Source organism: Uranotaenia lowii, chromosome 3 (assembly GCF_029784155.1).
Source record: "Uranotaenia lowii strain MFRU-FL chromosome 3, ASM2978415v1, whole genome shotgun sequence".
NCBI lineage: Eukaryota > Metazoa > Arthropoda > Insecta > Diptera > Culicidae > Uranotaenia > Uranotaenia lowii.
The window spans coordinates 355,313,185-355,333,770 of NC_073693.1; the positions used below are offsets into that span (position 1 = coordinate 355,313,185).

Genomic DNA, 20,586 nt, shown 5'->3' on the forward strand with positions numbered 1-20,586 from the left:
ATATGCTCATAGTTTTGTCTTGCACTTTGACATACAAAGGCAGGACATTTTTCATGAAAATCAACACGCCACTGAAATGCCACAAAATTGCAAATAATAATCTTGTGGAATCATTAGCCACATAATTTGAGATATTGTGGTAATGTTTCGGTCAAAAAATTTTCCTATTTTTAAACAATCAGAAAAAATCATTTAAAATAAATATACATAACAATGCCAAATGAATCTTCATCTTCAATTTTTAATTGCTACATTTTTTCTATATATTTACAATTTCAGCTACATACTTAATTGATTGATGAAATCACAACTTTTCGAAAAATACATAGAAAATCGCACAGTACGGAAACCTTGAAACGTGATCTCTCGAGAGAAGCTTTTATGCAGTTATACCCCCTTGACTCTGAGGGCCTCATATCTTGTTGGAGAGAGAAATTATGGTGGTCAAATGTAAATTGATAATACCAAAATATACGGGAAAAAAATTACGATTAAAAATGAAATTGACAGACACCGAAGATGATTAATTTACTCGTTTCATTCAGGAAAATCTTGTTTATTTATGTTAGTTTTAAAAAACGAAAGAAGAAAAATGTTCAATTTTTTTTTCAAATACTGAAACTTTTATTCAAATTCATCTGTTTATCAATTTGATCGCCACCTTCAACTTATGTATTGTGTTTTCCAAACATTATGTGTTTGAACAGGTGTTTTCTCGTAGTAAGTGAATGTAGGTATTATTTATTGATTGAAAGCAGTATAAGTTATTGTATCTGAACTAATATCTAGATACACGTTTTAGTTGAATTCCCAACTTAGAAATTGATCAATGATGAAACGATTGTTTGTTGGTGACTTTGTCTGATAATTTCAAATGTCGATTAAAAAAACTTTAGCCCAAGTCTATTTTTAAGTCTGCAAAGCTGCGTGCTTCTACTTTGGTTACACTTGGAATTGTTTCTAGAGTTCAAAGACACGGCCTCTATCACAACAACAAGAAGATCCAGTTTGTTTTTTTTTGTTTCGTTTCGACATTACAGTAACCGGCATGTGTGGGACGCTTCTGTTTACGCCTGTCAGTACCAACAAGTATCTATAGTAGCTTAATTCATGAATGATACTCACCACCTGAACCAGTTACGTTCAAGGCCTTAAGCACGAACGTTATTCATTCTTCGCTTAAGAAACATGTTCGGGGCTTGATTGGTTCTCTGTAAAAACGATTGTAACGGAACTTGGACCCTATAGTTGGTTGTTACAGGTTTTGTATGGGAGTCTGCCCTTTTATTTTATTTTTATTAATTTGTAAGTTGGTTAGCATAGATATCTCTAATTTCTAATTATAAAATGCTTCAGAATCAAATTACCTTAAAAATCTTCAAATCAACGAAACGCGCTAACCAGGTCCAAATTGTAATGAATCAATTGCAAGCTTCTCAAGCCCATGCAAAATCAATCTCACAGTCGAAAACATTGTGAATCATCTCCTAAACCTGCTTTTACTTTGGATCCTTTCATATCCCCAAAACAGGTTCTGCGCGATCGCCCAAGAATTAAGAATGCTTAAAACACCACCAGCATAACACGAACGGGCTTATTTGCATTCTTTCGCTCCTGCCAGCCAGACGGACTCTACACCAGCGAGCACGCGTTCTCCAAATTGGAGTCTCGTGCGTATCATATAGGTACATAGCTACCAACATAGAAAGAGGTACATGTATAGCATATCAGTGATAAAACCAACTCAACGCAGAGCAGTTACGAGCAGAGCGGAAAAAGTGTTGCAAAACAGAAAACCTAGCGTGGTGGAGTCGCACGGAACGAGTTTTTTTTTTCGATCGATCGCTTGATCGAAGCCGGCCGGTTCAGGGTCTGACTGAAGAGACGAGCGCCTGAAACGCGCGTGAGGATCAGTCACCAGATGCGGGAAATGGGTCTCACACAGGTGGAGAAGATAATACCGGGTGCTCGGTGGCTCCGGGGATACAATGCACAGTTTGCAGTGGCAGATTTGATTGCTGGAATTACGGTGGGACTAACGGTTCTCCCGCAGGGCCTGGCCTACGCCACACTAGCCGGACTGGAACCACAGGTATGTTCGTTAGGCGTCATCACATAGCATCTATGGGTTGAAATGACGGTAATCACTTAATTAGTGCTGTCATACGAAGCTAATAAACTGTCCATTTTATTGCAAACACACAGTATGGACTATATTCGGCGTTCGTCGGTGGATTAATCTACGCACTGATGGGTGGATGCCGAGAGGTGACAATCGGACCCACGGCTCTACTAGCTCTAATGACCAGCCGGCACACGGGTCATGGTGGCATATCGGGGCCCCAATTTGCCATACTGCTGTGCTTTCTATCGGGTATAGTGGAACTGCTGATGGCAGTGCTGAGGCTTGGTGCTCTGGTGGATTTGATTTCGCTACCGGTAACCGTTGGCTTCACGTCCGCGACGGCACTCATCATCGGGGCCTCTCAGCTGAAGGCTCTGCTTGGCATCCGTGGAGGCTCGGGATCCGGCTTTGCCGAGACCATTCAAACGGTGATTATGAAGTTCGGAGAAGCGCGCATTCCTGACAGTGTCTTGGGGTTCGTATCGATTGCCGTGCTGCTGGCTCTGCGGGTGAGTTATTATTATTCCATTCACAGTTCCCAACATGGTTAGTTTCTACTTGAGTTATAAATTAAAAAAGGCATTTCTCACTAAAGACTTCCAAATCATTAAAACGTAAGCTAATGTAATGTATTTAAGCTAATGTACCCCTGTGATTATTACAGGGCGTCTATTGAATTCCATTATAAAATTAATTTCAAAACGTTATATCTAGAAATTTAAACATCTAATCCAAATCTTTTAAGGTGATTTACATCAAGACCCAAACAACCAGAATTCCCTTAAAAAGGTTTCATAGAAGCTTAATCAGCTCTCGTTCCTGTCTGAAGAGAATGCTAATCAGCCCAAAATTTAAGTGTTTAAAGCTACTTTGAAGTTCGTTTGGGTGGCTGAAGAGGATGCTATTCAGCTTCTAAGAGAATGTTAAAACTTCTACGCACCGAAAAAAAAATCCGGTTGACAGATAGCTAGTTTGCAGGTCTATCATGGTCTATTTCATTGATTGCAAAAGCCACTTACGCCTAGAGAATTGAACTGCTGTTCTCTAGGTTGCAATGAAACTCACCAGCTTCTCGACCAATCCAGCAATAGTTCATTGCTACTGTAATAATTTGTATTTGAAGTTCATGTCATTTGAGATGATTGTTGGTCAATACCTTATTTCGTTTAAAGGACTTTCAATACACCATATAAATAAAAACAAATTTCTCATCATTAACAATTTATTCGAATATCTTAACATTGATAAGAAAAATTCGAAATTTTTTTTAAATTTCATTTGTAAATATCAGTACAGATATAAACAAAACAAATACCATGACAAGAATTGACAGACATTTTTGACATGTCGCTTAGAATTCCCAAAAAGGTTCTTTAAAACACCTAGAAGTATCTTAACGGTACGTTAGAAAGTGTTAAGCGAACGTTATCGACCTTCTTGGAAGAAGTTGCATTAAAAGCGCTTAGAAGTTCCGTTATCGACAATTTAACCTTTCAAAAGGCGATGGAAGTTTCTGTGTAACTTTTACGTGACAAGAGTCACCTGAAGCTTCCTTAAAACATTTTTTGAGCCAAATGTGAACTTCGGAGTTTCATCTTAAAGTAAAAAGGCGACTTTTGATTGCTTGGGGAATAATGTACTAATACAGAAACTGTTTTTGTGTTCAATGTGCATATTTTTTTTACCTTCAAAATCATATTTTGTAATTCAGAAAGAATGAAGCATCGCTTCAATGTAAATAAATATTACGAACTCGTCAAAATGACGGGCTGCCGTAAAGAAATCCTTTAACAGAAAGCTCCAGAAAAAACTGAATACCAGAGAATGCTTGTCTTGTTGAAATTCTTTTTTTACAATCAAAAAGATTTTTCCTGGAAACTCAAGGTTTTTTTTAATTTGCCAAATGATACTCCAAACCCGTCAAAATTATGGGTTCCGTAAGCCCAGGGTTAAAAAAGCTCAACGATTCCTTGAGAAATCTATGAGGGCAGAATAGCGTCCTCTCCAGCTCGATTTTGGAATTTGAATTATTTTATCAATGGAAACTGAAATTTTCTAGCATGCACATCAGGACTTTGAATGGGCTGGTTAAGCTTTCAGGGAAATGTTTCAAAGGACTTATGGTGCTTGGGAGGTAATTGAATAACCAGAATATGATGTACTAGTTTGTCGGAATAATGTGCTTCCTGGTAGCGCGCCAACGCCGAAGGTTGACATTTCTCCTCAATGCTCCTCAGATCGCTCCTTCTCTCACGGCAGAGCCATTGCTTTTGCGTTGGGTTTATGCAGCTTTAGTAAATGGGCGGAGCATTCGGAAACGAAGCAGTCAAATGTGCGTTTCACACAACACTTTGTGAATTTGCGAGAAGCCGGGTTATTATGCAATTGTAGATGCTTGTCCTGTCCTGGGAGTTTCTTTGCCAAATCGCTAATTTCTCTGGACATGTTTTGATAAAAACAGAAACTGTCACGATAGTGTTCCGTAATAATTTAGTTTTTATTAAAAGAAATGTCATACAACAATGTCATATAACAATATTTTTGAAACATTATTCGGAATTACACAAATGTTACTAATTTAACAAAAATATTTTTACAGAAACTGAAGGACGTGAAAACCCCTGCCGATGCCGGGCAAGGTCGAAAAATCCTGGGAGTGGCGTTCTGGTTGATTGCTACCGCCCGAAACGCTCTATTGGTGTTAATAACCAGTCTCATTGCGTTCTACTTCGATCGTCAAGGAGAACGCCCATTCATTCTGACTGGTACCGTTAAGAGCGGTATTCCAGCATTTGCCCTGCCTCCGTTCTCCACCGAAATCCCTGGTCCCAACAACACCACAACCGAGGTTAATTTTCAAGGAATGGTTTCTGAAATGGGAGTCAACATCGCTTTGGTTCCAGTCATTGCAGTTTTAGGGAACGTAGCCATTTCTAAGGCTTTTGGTGGCAGTGGAATCAACCCTACAAAAGAACTGATTGCACTTTCGTTGAGTAACGTTTTTGGGTCGTTTTTCAGTTCTATACCAGTTACGGGATCATTCTCTCGGAGTGCTGTCAATCATGCCAGTGGCGTGAAAACCCCCATCGGTGGAATTTATACAGGAGCTCTGGTGTTGCTGGCCTTGGGGCTATTGACTCCTTATTTCCAGTACATACCCAAGGCAGCTCTCAGTGCGGTTATTATTTCCGCAGTCATATTCATGATTGAATATGAAGTAATTCGACCTCTGTGGAGATGTAACAAGAGAGAACTGATTCCGGGAGCAGTAACATTTGTGCTGAGTTTGATTGTTGGAGTTGAACTAGGATTACTCGCTGGCGTGTTAGCTGATTTAGCATTCGTGGTTTACAGAACTGCTCGCCCAGTACTCAGCGTTGATGTCGAATCCACAGCTTCAGATGTGCAATACATCATAATTCGTCCACGCCACAGCCTATTGTACTTCCCCGCTGTTGAATGGGTTAGAAGTGCGATTTCGAAAGCCATCAAAAACCATGGAAATATACCAGTTGTTCTGGATTGCCGAATTGTGCACGGTGAGTCACATCCTAACAATATGAATTTAAAAGTTTTTTCTAATATTTCTTTCGTCTTATAGAATTTGACTATACGGCTGCAACTGGGCTTGGTGGACTTCGCAAAGAATTGGACACGAAAAAGATACCCCTGGTAGTGCTAGGCCCTTCAAGCGATGTTCGCAAAATGCTCAAAGAAACGCTGAAGGGGACCCTGCTGGAAGCGAACAACGAGCAAGAGTTGGAAGCTGTACTTCTAGATTTGACCAGCGAATCGCGAAAGGCCGAACTTAGGGAAGTAATTTCACCGCTCTTACCATCCTCAACGTCAAATCAGATCGATCAACCAGTTGCTTTGCTGGCCGAAGTCGAAGAATGACAGGTTCATTCGATCAAATTGAACCATTATAGTACTGTAAGATATATCGCACGATATGTAAGATTTAGATGTAAAACGTACTGTGTAGAAACGAAACCTGTACTCTCTAGCGCAAATCTCTTGAGATTTTTTGAATGTTCCTCTGTAAATTCACTTTTCTGTTTGTATTTTTGTTGTAAAATATACTAAGAAAATAAATTTATGATAATGGTTTATGTTTTTTAGTATCCATCGCTCTCGCAAAATAATACATGGATAAATAATAATAGATGAAGACAGTGGAGTATAAAAACTAAATTTGTCATTGAAAATTCGAATTTTATTTATTCTGACGTAATTGAGTGTCATAATGCATTGAAAAAGTCCAAATTTTCCATGCTTAGGAAATTGTTTTGAGTTCATATTTTGAAGTTGGTACTGGACAGTTTATTGGAAAGCTTCATAAGTGGGTTCTGGAGCCTTTGTTCCCTTTGTTCCACAACAATGGATTCGATGGGAGCAAGTTAAAGCGAGTGGCGGAATTACGTTTACTCATACAATCGTTCCAGATGGATTGGAATCAAAATTTAAATTATCATTCCGTCATAATCTCAAAAAATCGACATGTAAACTAGCATTGGTAACATAGTGGAATCGATGAGGAATTTGACAGATGAATTTCGAACCAGAATGATTGAAAATGATTTTTTTTCGAGTTATTGGCGAGATAACTACATATATAATTTTTATTTTAGATCTGAGGAGTAAATCGAGTTTTATAAGGGTTTGTTTTGTTGTTTTATTCGGGACTTTAAGCCACTTGGGTTTATTCATCCCATAAGTTTTAGAAGGGAACAAAATTTTTTCTTTAGCCGGCCGAACCCCGGATAAAAATGCTAAATGTGACGATTTAAGGGCATGGTAAGTAAGCGTCTGCATTAATTTTTAGCATGACCCGGAACTGCTTTATCGGCAAAGCTCCTCTGTTAATGGTCCAGTTAGTGAGACTTATATTGACTGTTGATGTGGGCTCAAACGATTCTTTTAGTCAAACTCGTTTTTCTGCTTTAGGAGTTGCTTTAAAGCTATATTTAGAAATGATAGATGTTAATATTTACATTCATTATAAAATAAAGATTCACTTACATTCTAGTTTTCGTCCTACCAACATCAACATATTTCATCAGTTTATCATTCTTTCTATACAGATTTACTTTGTTTTTAAATTCAAATTTCACTGCTCAAAATAACTTCCACTTCTGAATCCTGTCGCTGCTTACTGACCGTTATTTTTTCACTTTCACTACTTTTCCACCTTCGTGCTCTTCCTGTTTGACAAGGGGTCTCTCGATGTAACAGATGTGGGTCTTTTGATACACTAGGTTCTCCGCAGGGGGGTGACAATCTGGTTCTTCTTGCGAACAAGAATCTTTTTCTTTTTCTCTATCCATCGGGATAAACGTTTATGGTGTTTTCCTCTCGAAGCAGTACAGAGTTGAAAAAGTCAAAATTTCAACCAATGAGGAACCAGAATGATTGTTGTGTTAGTGTGCAATCATTCATAATTCTCTAGGATTTGACATCTAGTCCGGTCCCTTGACAGCAAAATGTCAGGTTTGTTATGGGCCCACAAAATCGTGGGCCCGTAATTTTGATGGTTGTCAAAATCAATGACAAAGGATAGGGCTGTCACCCCCCTGGTTCTCCGACTTTCACAGTAAGTAGGTGAGGAGTGAGCGGGGCTCTAAATGAGTTTGTTTATTTTTTGCTCAGCTTTTCGGTGGTTTGTTGGTAAACAAACTTCATGAGTTCCGTATAGTTGCATAGCCTACATAGCCAAAATGGCTGAATCGGGAATTCGATATTCGGTAACACCTCCTGAATATATACACACCTTGATATTGACCATTGGTATTCGTTTTATACGGAGAGTTTACATTTTTTTTATTCTTCTTAGAGTTTAAAAATTCTTGCTTCTTTATTCTGTGTGTATTACAATACATTTTTTGAGCTTATTATGTCCGTATGACTCACAAAATTTCCTTAACCTAATTTGGAAGGGGCAGTGGGAAGTGAACCCTGATAGTCTGGCTTACTATAGTGAAACGCGCTTGCCAAATGAGCATCGGACCCTTCGGAAACTTAGTTTGTAGTTATAGATAGATTTTGTCGAATAGAATAATCTGCTTTATGTGATAATAAAATTTATAGTGCTAGTGTTTCTTTTATTTTTTGTGGAATAATTTCGTTAACGAGAACGCGACTAGAAAACAGTGAACGATTTGTTTCAGTTTTTGAATTTGAGAACACAACTGAAACCTGACAAAGAAAAATACATGCACGCTAACTTTTGGCTACCCCTTAAAGGCGTAATATTGACCCGTTATTGAAAACCTCCACAATCTGTCAAATAACGGGTCATTATATCGGATCAATATTACCCCTTATTTCGAAATGCTCGATTCCTTTCAAAAGGGGCAGATTTAGATGCGTTACATCCAAAATGATTGCTTTGGCAAGATGAGAGAGGTTGTGGTAAGTGATTTGTTGATAATTTAAATTGTATTATTTTCAGAATTTTGATTCATTTTCATTTTAGCAGCACAGCAAAGTTCCGGACTCCGGACGAACCAGCGACGAAAACCAGAAGGATTCAACATGAACAGCAGTGGACTAATATTGGTGGTAAGTTTTGTGGTTTTTGTATTCCATATTTAAAATCTCATCTTTTGTTCATCAATTTTGTTTCAGGATTCAACTTCAACGAGGAAACGGAGGAGATGAAAACCAAATCAGTGAAATGTTTTTTTGAAAAAAGTTTATCCAATCCAAGAGATAATTGGAACTTAAATAAACAAAACAAAACACAACATTTAGTTTCAATTTATCGTTCAAAAACCATATTTCCCATAAGCAGCTCCTGAAATTTCCAGCAGACAAAAGCGTTTCAAATAAGGGGTAATTTTCATCCGGTACGAGCGTTTGAAATAAGGGGTAATTTTGATCCGCTACAAGCGTTATCAAGCTGAATACCCCTTAAAGGGTACAGTGGCTTTATCCTTAAAAAGGAGTTCTCCCAGTCTTATCGAATAACGGGTCAAAAGTATTCGTTAAGGGGTAGCCAAAAATTAGCGTGTACAGCCATCTAGAATCTTATCATAGGAATGAGCTCCCTTGAGCAGGGTTGTCAGATGGTTTTTTTTAAAATCTGTATCGGCCTCATGAAAAAATCTGTATTTATCTGTATTTGAACTTTAACGACCAAAAACTTATATTATTGTTTTCTATGTAAGCTTATCGCCTAATATGCTTTTTGGAAATCAGTTTTGATAGTTTTAACGTATTCATTATTCACAAATTGACAATTTATTTCATTAATTGAACTTTATCTAGAGCAGGAGCGAGAAACCTATTGAACCAACGGGCCAGTTTTATTTCAAAATATTCTCGGCGGGCCGCGCTAATATGAAATAAAACTCGTCAATCATTTATCGAACTCTATAGATAATAACAAAAAGATTTGCTAGATAATAAAAAGTTAAATCGTAATAATTACAAATTTTTAGCGATTTTCTTATTGCAAATCATTTATTTTAAATCTTTGAAAATATAGTTTTTCAATTAACTTTAACTTCTTCGCAAACATTCGTTCTTCCAAACATAGACATCATTTGCATCACATTTTTCCTTAAAAACGTACGATGCACAAACGCGTTTAACTTTCTTTAAGTCTTCTGGAGCTATGTATCTATATCACAGCAATAACTAAAAAACTAGTGGTATATATTTTTTTATTTTTGTGGTTCAAATTCGCTTATCTAAATTTCGGTTTTCTGTACGTATTTCCAAAAAAAAACCACAGTTTAAATTGGCCCTACGAAGCCCTGATTTTTTTTCCTGCAATTCGCGAAAAACATTTTTAATATAACGTGTCAACCAAATTTGCTGAAATCCTGGGAATAACAAAAATTTCACAGATTCCCAAGCAAATTTTAGGAGAGTCTACATTCTTTATTGTTTTCTAGCATTTTTTAATAGATTTTATTAATTAAACTTTAGTGCTACTGGGAAAAGATTTCGAAGGCCTGTTTAAGAAAATATCTTAACGTTTTGAATATGAATTGTTATTTACCAAGTGAAAAGACTGAATTTGTCAACGTTTGGTATAACATCAGAGAACATTTCCACAGATTTTTTGAATCAAATACAAAATTACAATGCAGGGTTTTATCATGAATGTAAATTTTTTTTTTCGGCACTTTTCATGCTGAGTTTTAATTCAATTACTAACGAAATTAGCATTTTTTTCCAATTTGATAAAATAATAACGTTTTCAAAAAAAATTTCTGATGAGTTGATTTATCATACAACTTTATCTTTGACAAAAATATGAAAATCATCATTATGTGCTCATGAATATTCTTCCGTTTTTTTTTAAATTGCGTTTGCCGACTTTCATTTAGTTACAGATTTTGAATTTAAAAACGCTCAAGAAAAATTAGGACCCTTTGAAAAACACATTGAATGTTACAATTCTGGAAAAAAGTCCCCAATATGAATGATTGAGGGATAAATGCAAACAGGAACACGTAAATTACATATTTAAACAAGTCATCGCCGTATCAACTATTTCTGGTTTATTGGCGGGTATTTTATGATATCTAACGTACTACCGCAGGCAAAAATTGCGAAAATAATTCAATTCGCAAAGGATTCGCGGGCCGCACATTGTGGTCTCGAGGGACGCGAATCTCTGATCTAGATTGCTAAGTTTTTTTTGTTAGATATAAAATTATTACTAAAGGCTAATTAACTCCCGCCAGATGAAAACATGCAATTTTGTTGGCCACAACCTTAGGACAAATTTTAAAAGTTTGTCACATTTGAACAGCATTTTGTTGAGTTTTTTTCATTTTAATACAGGAAACTTTTAAACTATGTTTTTAATTGTCTTAATCGGAAGGCAAAATGCTTAAGATTTAGCTCAATGATTTTGAGTTATAATTCTAAATAATTAACCATATAATTATGAATGTTATTCTGAATTCAGAATTTCATTTCTGTTTTCTAAATTTTCCCAACCTTATTTCTAAAATCTTAAAATTCATGTTATGATTGAAAGTTACACAAGGGAAAGGCATTCATGTTTCCTATGTTTTAATACTTAATTGATTTTGGAAGATTTTGGGTTCCTAAATTCAAATCAATCAATTTATTTATTTATTTATTTATTTATTTTAAATAAAATCTAAATAAATAATATATAAATAATAAATCTGGCATCATTCAAAAAAGTTTTTGAGAATTTGATATTTAGGATTTCAACTTATTTCCCAACCTTGCCGAAGTCTACAAAACGTTATGACTGGTGCCTCAAGAAATATGAAAGATTTATTTTGTTCATTAAATTTAGCTCAAAATTCCCATTTTTTGTTGAATTGGAACAAAAATTACAGAATGGAAACTTTCATCACTTTTTCCTCCAAAGTCAAAATTACTCGCGGTTCTCGAGAAAGTCGATAACTAAATTGAAACAATTATTTTTATATCTTTGTCATGTAGTTTTGCCAGCGCATAAATTTATTGAATGCATTTTCAACCTATTTTAGTATATATATCTAAAATAAGAGCTTATATTACTATTATATTGCTTGAAATTTTCTGCCATGTGTTATCGATAAAAATTGTAAATCTACTTTTTAAATCCTTAGCACATTTAGGACTAACTATGAAAAGTTTCGTCTAAGAAACACATAGGATAAATTATATGTGCTGTTGAAAGCATTTGCGGTATACTGCAGTTCGAAAGATAAAGGTTTAAAAAGATTTAGCTCAGTTAGCCCGTGGAAACCGTTTCATCAACAATTGAATTAAATTTTCTAAAAAATCTGTATAAATCTGTATTAATGTTAAAAAATCTGTATAAAAATCTGTATCTGTATCTTATCTGTATTGAGGTTGAAAAATCTGTATAATACAGAAAAATCTGTATATATGACACCGCTGCCCTTGAGAGACCGCAGCCCAAAATGAGTGCCGAAATCGAAATACGCAAAAGAAATCAAAGAATAAAGAGAATGGAATGCAAGAATCGGAAGAATTTGTCAAGGTGGTTGTGCACGGTGGTTGAATGTGGCCCCGGTGGCCCCTTTGGAATCGTCCAGATTAGCTGCGTTCAATCGTTAGTAGCGATTGGTTTCGACTAGTTTTTGTCAAGTGGTCGTTGTTCAACGGGCTCATGTTTTGGTCGAAACAGGTCTGGTCGTTGTTCAACGGAGCAAGTTGAAATCGATCGAAACTAGTCGAAACCGATCCAGCTCAAAAGCAGGATTCGTTTCTACCACACTAACACACATGCAGCGTGTGTGTCAGACAGAGAGCATGTTTTTGTTTCGTTTTCGCCATTTCATTCTCATCAAGTGCTCTGGATGCTTGGATTCAGTCGGCAGTCGGTTCTGTGTGTTTCGAGTCGGTGGAATTGTTGCTGTGCTAACTCTTCCTGCAATTATTCCTGTGCTGTGCGGTAGAAGACGTTTGCACTTGCCCCGGGGGGAATGAATGAAATAAAAACTTGTCATAAAGTTATCTTATTTCATGAAATTTAATGGTTTTACGTCTCGAATGCGTTTGAAACACGTCCACGCAATTTTTGTTATTCATTTTTTGTTTGCGGACGGCTAAGACCAAGATGGTCTATTAATGTGAACACATCCACAAAAAGCAAACCGCCAAAATGTCGCGGAACTCTGCAGATGCATGGAAAAATAAATTCAGATTGTCCCATCATCGCTTTTTCAGTCTCATTTAATATTACGAAATTTTTTATTTCGTTTCGGTGTGTCTAGAAATTCGTGTGCAAAACGCACAAAACACGCATTAGTATTGGTGTAAGTATGTTCAACGGAAACTACAGGAAACTTTTAAACTATGTTTTTAATTGTCTTAATCGGAAGGCAAAATGCTTAAGATTTAGCTCAATGATTTTGAGTTATAATTCTAAATAATTAACCATATAATTATGAATGTTATTCTGAATTCAGAATTTCATTTCTGTTTTCTAAATTTTCCCAACCTTATTTCTAAAATCTTAAAATTCATGTTATGATTGAAAGTTACACAAGGGAAAGGCATTCATGTTTCCTATGTTTTAATACTTAATTGATTTTGGAAGATTTTGGGTTCCTAAATTCAAATCAATCAATTTATTTATTTATTTATTTATTTATTTTAAATAAAATCTAAATAAATAATATATAAATAATAAATCTGGCATCATTCAAAAAAGTTTTTGAGAATTTGATATTTAGGATTTCAACTTATTTCCCAACCTTGCCGAAGTCTACAAAACGTTATGACTGGTGCCTCAAGAAATATGAAAGATTTATTTTGTTCATTAAATTTAGCTCAAAATTCCCATTTTTTGTTGAATTGGAACAAAAATTACAGAATGGAAACTTTCATCACTTTTTCCTCCAAAGTCAAAATTACTCGCGGTTCTCGAGAAAGTCGATAACTAAATTGAAACAATTATTTTTATATCTTTGTCATGTAGTTTTGCCAGCGCATAAATTTATTGAATGCATTTTCAACCTATTTTAGTATATATATCTAAAATAAGAGCTTATATTACTATTATATTGCTTGAAATTTTCTGCCATGTGTTATCGATAAAAATTGTAAATCTACTTTTTAAATCCTTAGCACATTTAGGACTAACTATGAAAAGTTTCGTCTAAGAAACACATAGGATAAATTATATGTGCTGTTGAAAGCATTTGCGGTATACTGCAGTTCGAAAGATAAAGGTTTAAAAAGATTTAGCTCAGTTAGCCCGTGGAAACCGTTTCATCAACAATTGAATTAAATTTTCTAAAAAATCTGTATAAATCTGTATTAATGTTAAAAAATCTGTATAAAAATCTGTATCTGTATCTTATCTGTATTGAGGTTGAAAAATCTGTATAATACAGAAAAATCTGTATATATGACACCGCTGCCCTTGAGAGACCGCAGCCCAAAATGAGTGCCGAAATCGAAATACGCAAAAGAAATCAAAGAATAAAGAGAATGGAATGCAAGAATCGGAAGAATTTGTCAAGGTGGTTGTGCACGGTGGTTGAATGTGGCCCCGGTGGCCCCTTTGGAATCGTCCAGATTAGCTGCGTTCAATCGTTAGTAGCGATTGGTTTCGACTAGTTTTTGTCAAGTGGTCGTTGTTCAACGGGCTCATGTTTTGGTCGAAACAGGTCTGGTCGTTGTTCAACGGAGCAAGTTGAAATCGATCGAAACTAGTCGAAACCGATCCAGCTCAAAAGCAGGATTCGTTTCTACCACACTAACACACATGCAGCGTGTGTGTCAGACAGAGAGCATGTTTTTGTTTCGTTTTCGCCATTTCATTCTCATCAAGTGCTCTGGATGCTTGGATTCAGTCGGCAGTCGGTTCTGTGTGTTTCGAGTCGGTGGAATTGTTGCTGTGCTAACTCTTCCTGCAATTATTCCTGTGCTGTGCGGTAGAAGACGTTTGCACTTGCCCCGGGGGGAATGAATGAAATAAAAACTTGTCATAAAGTTATCTTATTTCATGAAATTTAATGGTTTTACGTCTCGAATGCGTTTGAAACACGTCCACGCAATTTTTGTTATTCATTTTTTGTTTGCGGACGGCTAAGACCAAGATGGTCTATTAATGTGAACACATCCACAAAAAGCAAACCGCCAAAATGTCGCGGAACTCTGCAGATGCATGGAAAAATAAATTCAGATTGTCCCATCATCGCTTTTTCAGTCTCATTTAATATTACGAAATTTTTTATTTCGTTTCGGTGTGTCTAGAAATTCGTGTGCAAAACGCACAAAACACGCATTAGTATTGGTGTAAGTATGTTCAACGGAAACTACAGGAAACTTTTAAACTATGTTTTTAATTGTCTTAATCGGAAGGCAAAATGCTTAAGATTTAGCTCAATGATTTTGAGTTATAATTCTAAATAATTAACCATATAATTATGAATGTTATTCTGAATTCAGAATTTCATTTCTGTTTTCTAAATTTTCCCAACCTTATTTCTAAAATCTTAAAATTCATGTTATGATTGAAAGTTACACAAGGGAAAGGCATTCATGTTTCCTATGTTTTAATACTTAATTGATTTTGGAAGATTTTGGGTTCCTAAATTCAAATCAATCAATTTATTTATTTATTTATTTATTTATTTTAAATAAAATCTAAATAAATAATATATAAATAATAAATCTGGCATCATTCAAAAAAGTTTTTGAGAATTTGATATTTAGGATTTCAACTTATTTCCCAACCTTGCCGAAGTCTACAAAACGTTATGACTGGTGCCTCAAGAAATATGAAAGATTTATTTTGTTCATTAAATTTAGCTCAAAATTCCCATTTTTTGTTGAATTGGAACAAAAATTACAGAATGGAAACTTTCATCACTTTTTCCTCCAAAGTCAAAATTACTCGCGGTTCTCGAGAAAGTCGATAACTAAATTGAAACAATTATTTTTATATCTTTGTCATGTAGTTTTGCCAGCGCATAAATTTATTGAATGCATTTTCAACCTATTTTAGTATATATATCTAAAATAAGAGCTTATATTACTATTATATTGCTTGAAATTTTCTGCCATGTGTTATCGATAAAAATTGTAAATCTACTTTTTAAATCCTTAGCACATTTAGGACTAACTATGAAAAGTTTCGTCTAAGAAACACATAGGATAAATTATATGTGCTGTTGAAAGCATTTGCGGTATACTGCAGTTCGAAAGATAAAGGTTTAAAAAGATTTAGCTCAGTTAGCCCGTGGAAACCGTTTCATCAACAATTGAATTAAATTTTCTAAAAAATCTGTATAAATCTGTATTAATGTTAAAAAATCTGTATAAAAATCTGTATCTGTATCTTATCTGTATTGAGGTTGAAAAATCTGTATAATACAGAAAAATCTGTATATATGACACCGCTGCCCTTGAGAGACCGCAGCCCAAAATGAGTGCCGAAATCGAAATACGCAAAAGAAATCAAAGAATAAAGAGAATGGAATGCAAGAATCGGAAGAATTTGTCAAGGTGGTTGTGCACGGTGGTTGAATGTGGCCCCGGTGGCCCCTTTGGAATCGTCTTTTACCCTGTGCAGAACGTTAGTGCTCGCATCGCATACCACACGGCTCCAGGTAATGTTTAATTTTTTTATATTTATTTAACATTTAGATAGTCGATGTACTAAATTATTGTTCAACAGTTAGTGATAACGGAATTTTGATTGGAGTTGAAGCAATATATCGCGAAAAAGGCAGTGAAACGTTGAAAAACTGTGTCAAAAATTAACCTAAAAATCAACGTTCTCATAACGGTTTAATCAATATTCTGTATTGATTTTCATTTTTGTATTGTTGTAAAGAAGGAATTTGTTATACATTTCAGTGTTTTTGCGGAAAACTGGACCAGAAAACACGAAAGTTCTTAAACTTGAGCCCTTGATCTTAAACGAATAATTCGCCGGATTAAATGGCGAATTTCATGGAATTATTGATACCACACACACATCGCCATCGAATAGATGCAAGTTTGATGTATCCATCGTATCCACAACTCAAGGCAGATAAATGTTTGTTAATTCCTGTATCGTATAACATAAAATGTTCCAGATAAGGGGATGACGTCATTCTTTGTGATTGGAAACATGAGACAAGCAAGGAAAACTTGCTTCCAGCTGCTTCCTAGACGGCCACGTGGCCGGTTGTTTATATGTATATAGTAGTACATAGATAATTGATGGTTAATCACTATCTCAAAATGCTATGATGTTATGTAGAGTTCATTCAAATTGAATCTGTTGGGTGAAATTTAACATGACCTTTGAAAACGAAACACCAGTCATGAAAGCATACAAACGATTAGGAAGCGGGTGTGGGTTTCAGACAAATGAGAATGACCGAAATCGAAAATCCCTGGAACTTGGAAATAAGTCGCCTTGTTTATTTATGAAAAACAGTTCAATAGATGCATCCATACAGTTGTCAAGGTTGAATCTTAACTAAAGCTAAAAGAATATTTACCTACTACTATTTATTACACACCAGCTGTTTATGATTAGCTGTTCCAAACATCGATTTTAGAAATTGTAACACAAATTGTTAAGTTTTTTTATATGCTGGTTCATTTGTTTTGAGATATCTGTACGAAATATTATAACTAGATTAATAACCTCTATTAGAACATCAACTAATGAAATCCTTATGCTACATATTATCCTTAACATGAACTGACAGGCACACATATTCCTAACAATAAACATTAAACATTAGTTCAGATAAAAAATAATGTGTTCTGACAATACAGTAGAAAATGAGATTTATTGCTGTATTTTAAAATGGTTATATAATTTAGCGAAATTCTTATCTGTACACAAGTCAGTCACGCAATAACGTTATTCTTATTTGTCTTTTCATGTTTTTCTCCTCTTCAATGTATCGATTCAACAACACACCAATACTGCCCACAAAAAACGGAACAACTTTTATCTATACCTGCACCTCGCTCGGCTGGAACGACTGCGGCGTTTTGGAATCGACGTTCGCAGCAGTTTGTGTGGAAAAGTACATCAACCAGACCAGACGTGTGTCGTCGGATTGTCGAGTGCGTATCATCACCTTCAATAGCAGCAGAAAAATGTTCTCTTCCCTGATTGACGCCGCCCGGAACTCTCCGTTCAAGACTCCCTTCAGCAGAGCCCAGTGCGATGCCGGAAGTCCAGTGGCTGGACGGTCAATCCAGGCAGCCGCCAGCAAGGAAGTCGAGTTCGGTTCCAACGAATTTTTCGGCCTGTGCGCCATCGGCGGTATTCTGTCGTGCGGTCTGACGCACACAGCCGTCGTTCCGTTGGATTTGGTCAAATGCCGCTTGCAGGTCGATGCGGCTAAGTACAAGAACGTGTTCCACGGTTTCAAGGTTACCGTGGCCGAGGAGGGAGCCCGCGGTTTGGCCAAGGGATGGGCTCCAACCTTCTTCGGATATTCGGCACAGGTAAGTTTGACACGATAGTCACGTGATTTCTGGGGGATTGAAATTTTAGTCGAAGATAACCGTTAGATTTTTTTTCGGTAGAAAGCAAAATTTCGCTGCTACCATCAGCTGATCCCAATTTTTGATCCAACACCGTACTCTGAATCACATGATAAAAGTCGAGGGCAGCAAAAAAAAAAGATGATAATGAATCTATATCATTTAGTCGGTTTCTAACGAGCAAAATTTGTTTTATTTCAAGTTGCGTGTTCCACTCGACGAGAGAGCAAAATCAATTTGTGGATCCACGGAATGTAAGATAGTACACGTTGCCTATGCTGTTGGTAAAATTTGCGCTTAAAAGAACAGCACCAGAGACGGGTACTAGCTAGCGAAACGTGATTCTCACATTTGTTCCATTTCGTTAGTGCTACTTGATGATGGTTGGTATTGGTGAGTGAACTGAATAGTATACTAACGATGTACCAACAGAGTAGTGCACTATACATAGATGTTCATTTCGTTGGAATAATTGGCCTTGAAATATTTTTTTACCCTCCAACTCAATGACTAATGATGGACAGGGTGGAGGAAAATCTATAGGGAGAATGACGTATTGTGTGTTACCAGGAGTTCGACTTACGTAATGCATGCGAAACTTTATTTTTATATCTTTGTGTCAATTGTTCGAATATAGGTCAATTATTAATGTTTTATTTGGTTATTTTATTTATTGATTCTATTTGATACATTTGTAGAAAAAATACTATGAAGATGATAACTATGTTTAACTATTTGAACTATTTTGATTTATCTGCTGCAAAGAAAGATTCGTTGATCGAAAATGCTCTGTAAAAGTTACAAAGTGTATTTACAACATTCTTAATACAGAGAATCAATGGAAAAAAAAATTACATAAGCTGTCCAAAAATAAATCACCTAATTATGCTTGAATCATTCAGAACGCAGAGTCTTCGACTAAAACAATAATCTGCACAAAATTTATAAAACCTTTCTCAAAATTCAAGTTTTCTTAGTGCTCATTCCTTCAATATATTTGGCACATTAGTGAAATGATAAAAAAAAGTACTGATTCGTGTGCATTCTTTTGGAGAGCGCTTTGATTTACCTCTTGAAGAATTGTTAACATTTTTGGAAGTGTGAAAGGACCCCTGTGAGTGTCTTGAAATATTTTATTGAGAAAAAAAGAGAAATTTGTCCGATTTCCTTTTGTGTTTGTAGTATAAATTTGAAATAGACTCATGAATTTTTTTTGCAATACTAGGGTGCCTTCAAATTCGGCCTGTATGAGGTGTTCAAAATCAAGTACGCCGACTTGATTGGCGATGAGAATGCCTACCTGTATCGTACCTCGGTTTACCTGGCTGCTTCGGCTTCAGCCGAATTTTTCGCCGATATTGCCCTATCGCCGCTAGAGGCTGCCAAGGTCAAGATCCAGACCATGCCCGGTTACGCCAACACCATGCGCCAAGCCATGCCCAAGATGATGGCCGAGGAGGGCGTTGCAGCCTTCTACAAGGGTCTGGTTCCGCTGTGGTGCCGACAGATCCCGTACACCATGATGAAGTTCGCCTGCTTCGAACGTACCCTGGAACTGTTGTACAAGTGAGTTAAAATGCCTTGAAGATGCCTTTGAATTTTGAATTTAAACACCCCATTTCTGTATCCTTTCCACAGGCATGTTGTACCGAAGCCCCGTGACCAGTGCACAAAGGGTGAGCAGCTTGTGGTGACATTCGCTGCCGGTTACATTGCCGGTGTATTCTGCGCTATTGTGTCTCACCCAGCTGATGTGGTCGTGTCGAAACTGAACCAGGCCAAGGGATCCAGTGCGATTGACGTTGCCAAGAGCCTTGGCTTCATGGGTATGTGGCACGGATTGGTGCCCCGTATTGTGATGATCGGTACGCTGACCGGTCTCCAATGGTTCATCTACGATGGTGTTAAGGTGGCTCTGTCCATCCCCCGCCCACCCCCACCAGAGATGCCAGAATCGCTGAAGAAGAAGCTCGGTGTCGAATAAGAGAATTGTGCGTTGCTTTCTGTTTGTGTCCGTAAGGGAATTCTACAAGCTAGCGAAAAAAGTCTAGAGTGTAATTAGTGGAAAAGTTAATTGATCACAACATGTGCCGGGTTGTGCGAGCTTAGGACGCAAGTGTAAACAGTGTATTATGCAAAGTTAATTGCTACTCAAACCATCAAAGTAATAAAATCATACGGGATCGTCTACAATTTGTAACTACAATCAGCTGTGTTTACGCTAACCTCAAGTTGAGAACCGCCCTGGAGGAAAATTCATCCCATGTGGTGGAAATCGCAGTTAGCCCTGGATTCAACGATGATATTCAACGCGCGCATCTGTCAAAGGAATATTTTCGCTCTTTGAAATTTTCTATCTTGGTCACACACGGCACGATTTATTTAAGGCGGTTCAGGTGAATCAAGAGGGAAGACAATTTGTGAACTGGGATTATTGTTTTCTGCATAGTTTTGCAAAACTGTTTCAAAAAGGCAAGTGGATTTTTAATGTTATCTTCAAT

The 20,586-nt window shown here is 36.5% G+C and overlaps 3 protein-coding genes across 7 annotated transcripts in view; 2 read left to right on the forward strand and 1 right to left on the reverse strand.

Annotated features, from left to right (window-relative positions):
- The window catches only part of LOC129756298 (sodium-independent sulfate anion transporter), a 42,598-nt gene extending 36,368 nt beyond the window's left edge, over positions 1–6,230 (forward strand). For both annotated transcript variants that reach the window (XM_055753140.1, XM_055753139.1), the window contains exons 2-5: positions 1,532–2,092; positions 2,206–2,634; positions 4,725–5,664; positions 5,727–6,230. In XM_055753140.1, coding sequence (XP_055609115.1) covers positions 1,922–2,092; positions 2,206–2,634; positions 4,725–5,664; positions 5,727–6,022 — 1,836 coding nt within the window. In that variant the 5' untranslated portion in view covers positions 1,532–1,921 and the 3' untranslated portion in view covers positions 6,023–6,230. The remainder of the gene's footprint in view (positions 1–1,531; positions 2,093–2,205; positions 2,635–4,724; positions 5,665–5,726) is intronic.
- The window catches only part of LOC129756308 (V-type proton ATPase subunit e 2-like), a 404,689-nt gene that overhangs the window by 37,256 nt on the left and 346,847 nt on the right, over positions 1–20,586 (reverse strand). The gene's annotated exons all lie outside the window — the stretch shown is intronic.
- LOC129756304 (phosphate carrier protein, mitochondrial) lies at positions 16,124–20,291 on the forward strand. 2 transcript variants are annotated; one of them, XM_055753147.1, is made up of 4 exons: positions 16,124–16,194; positions 17,604–18,046; positions 19,311–19,651; positions 19,724–20,291. In XM_055753147.1, the coding sequence occupies exons 2-4, from the start codon at positions 17,693–17,695 to the stop codon at positions 20,067–20,069; spliced, it is 1,041 nt and encodes a 346-aa protein (XP_055609122.1). In that variant the 5' UTR covers positions 16,124–16,194; positions 17,604–17,692; the 3' UTR covers positions 20,070–20,291. The 2 variants fall into 2 exon arrangements, with proteins under 2 accessions (XP_055609122.1, XP_055609123.1); XM_055753148.1 differs by having other exon boundaries at positions 16,156–16,194; positions 17,607–18,046.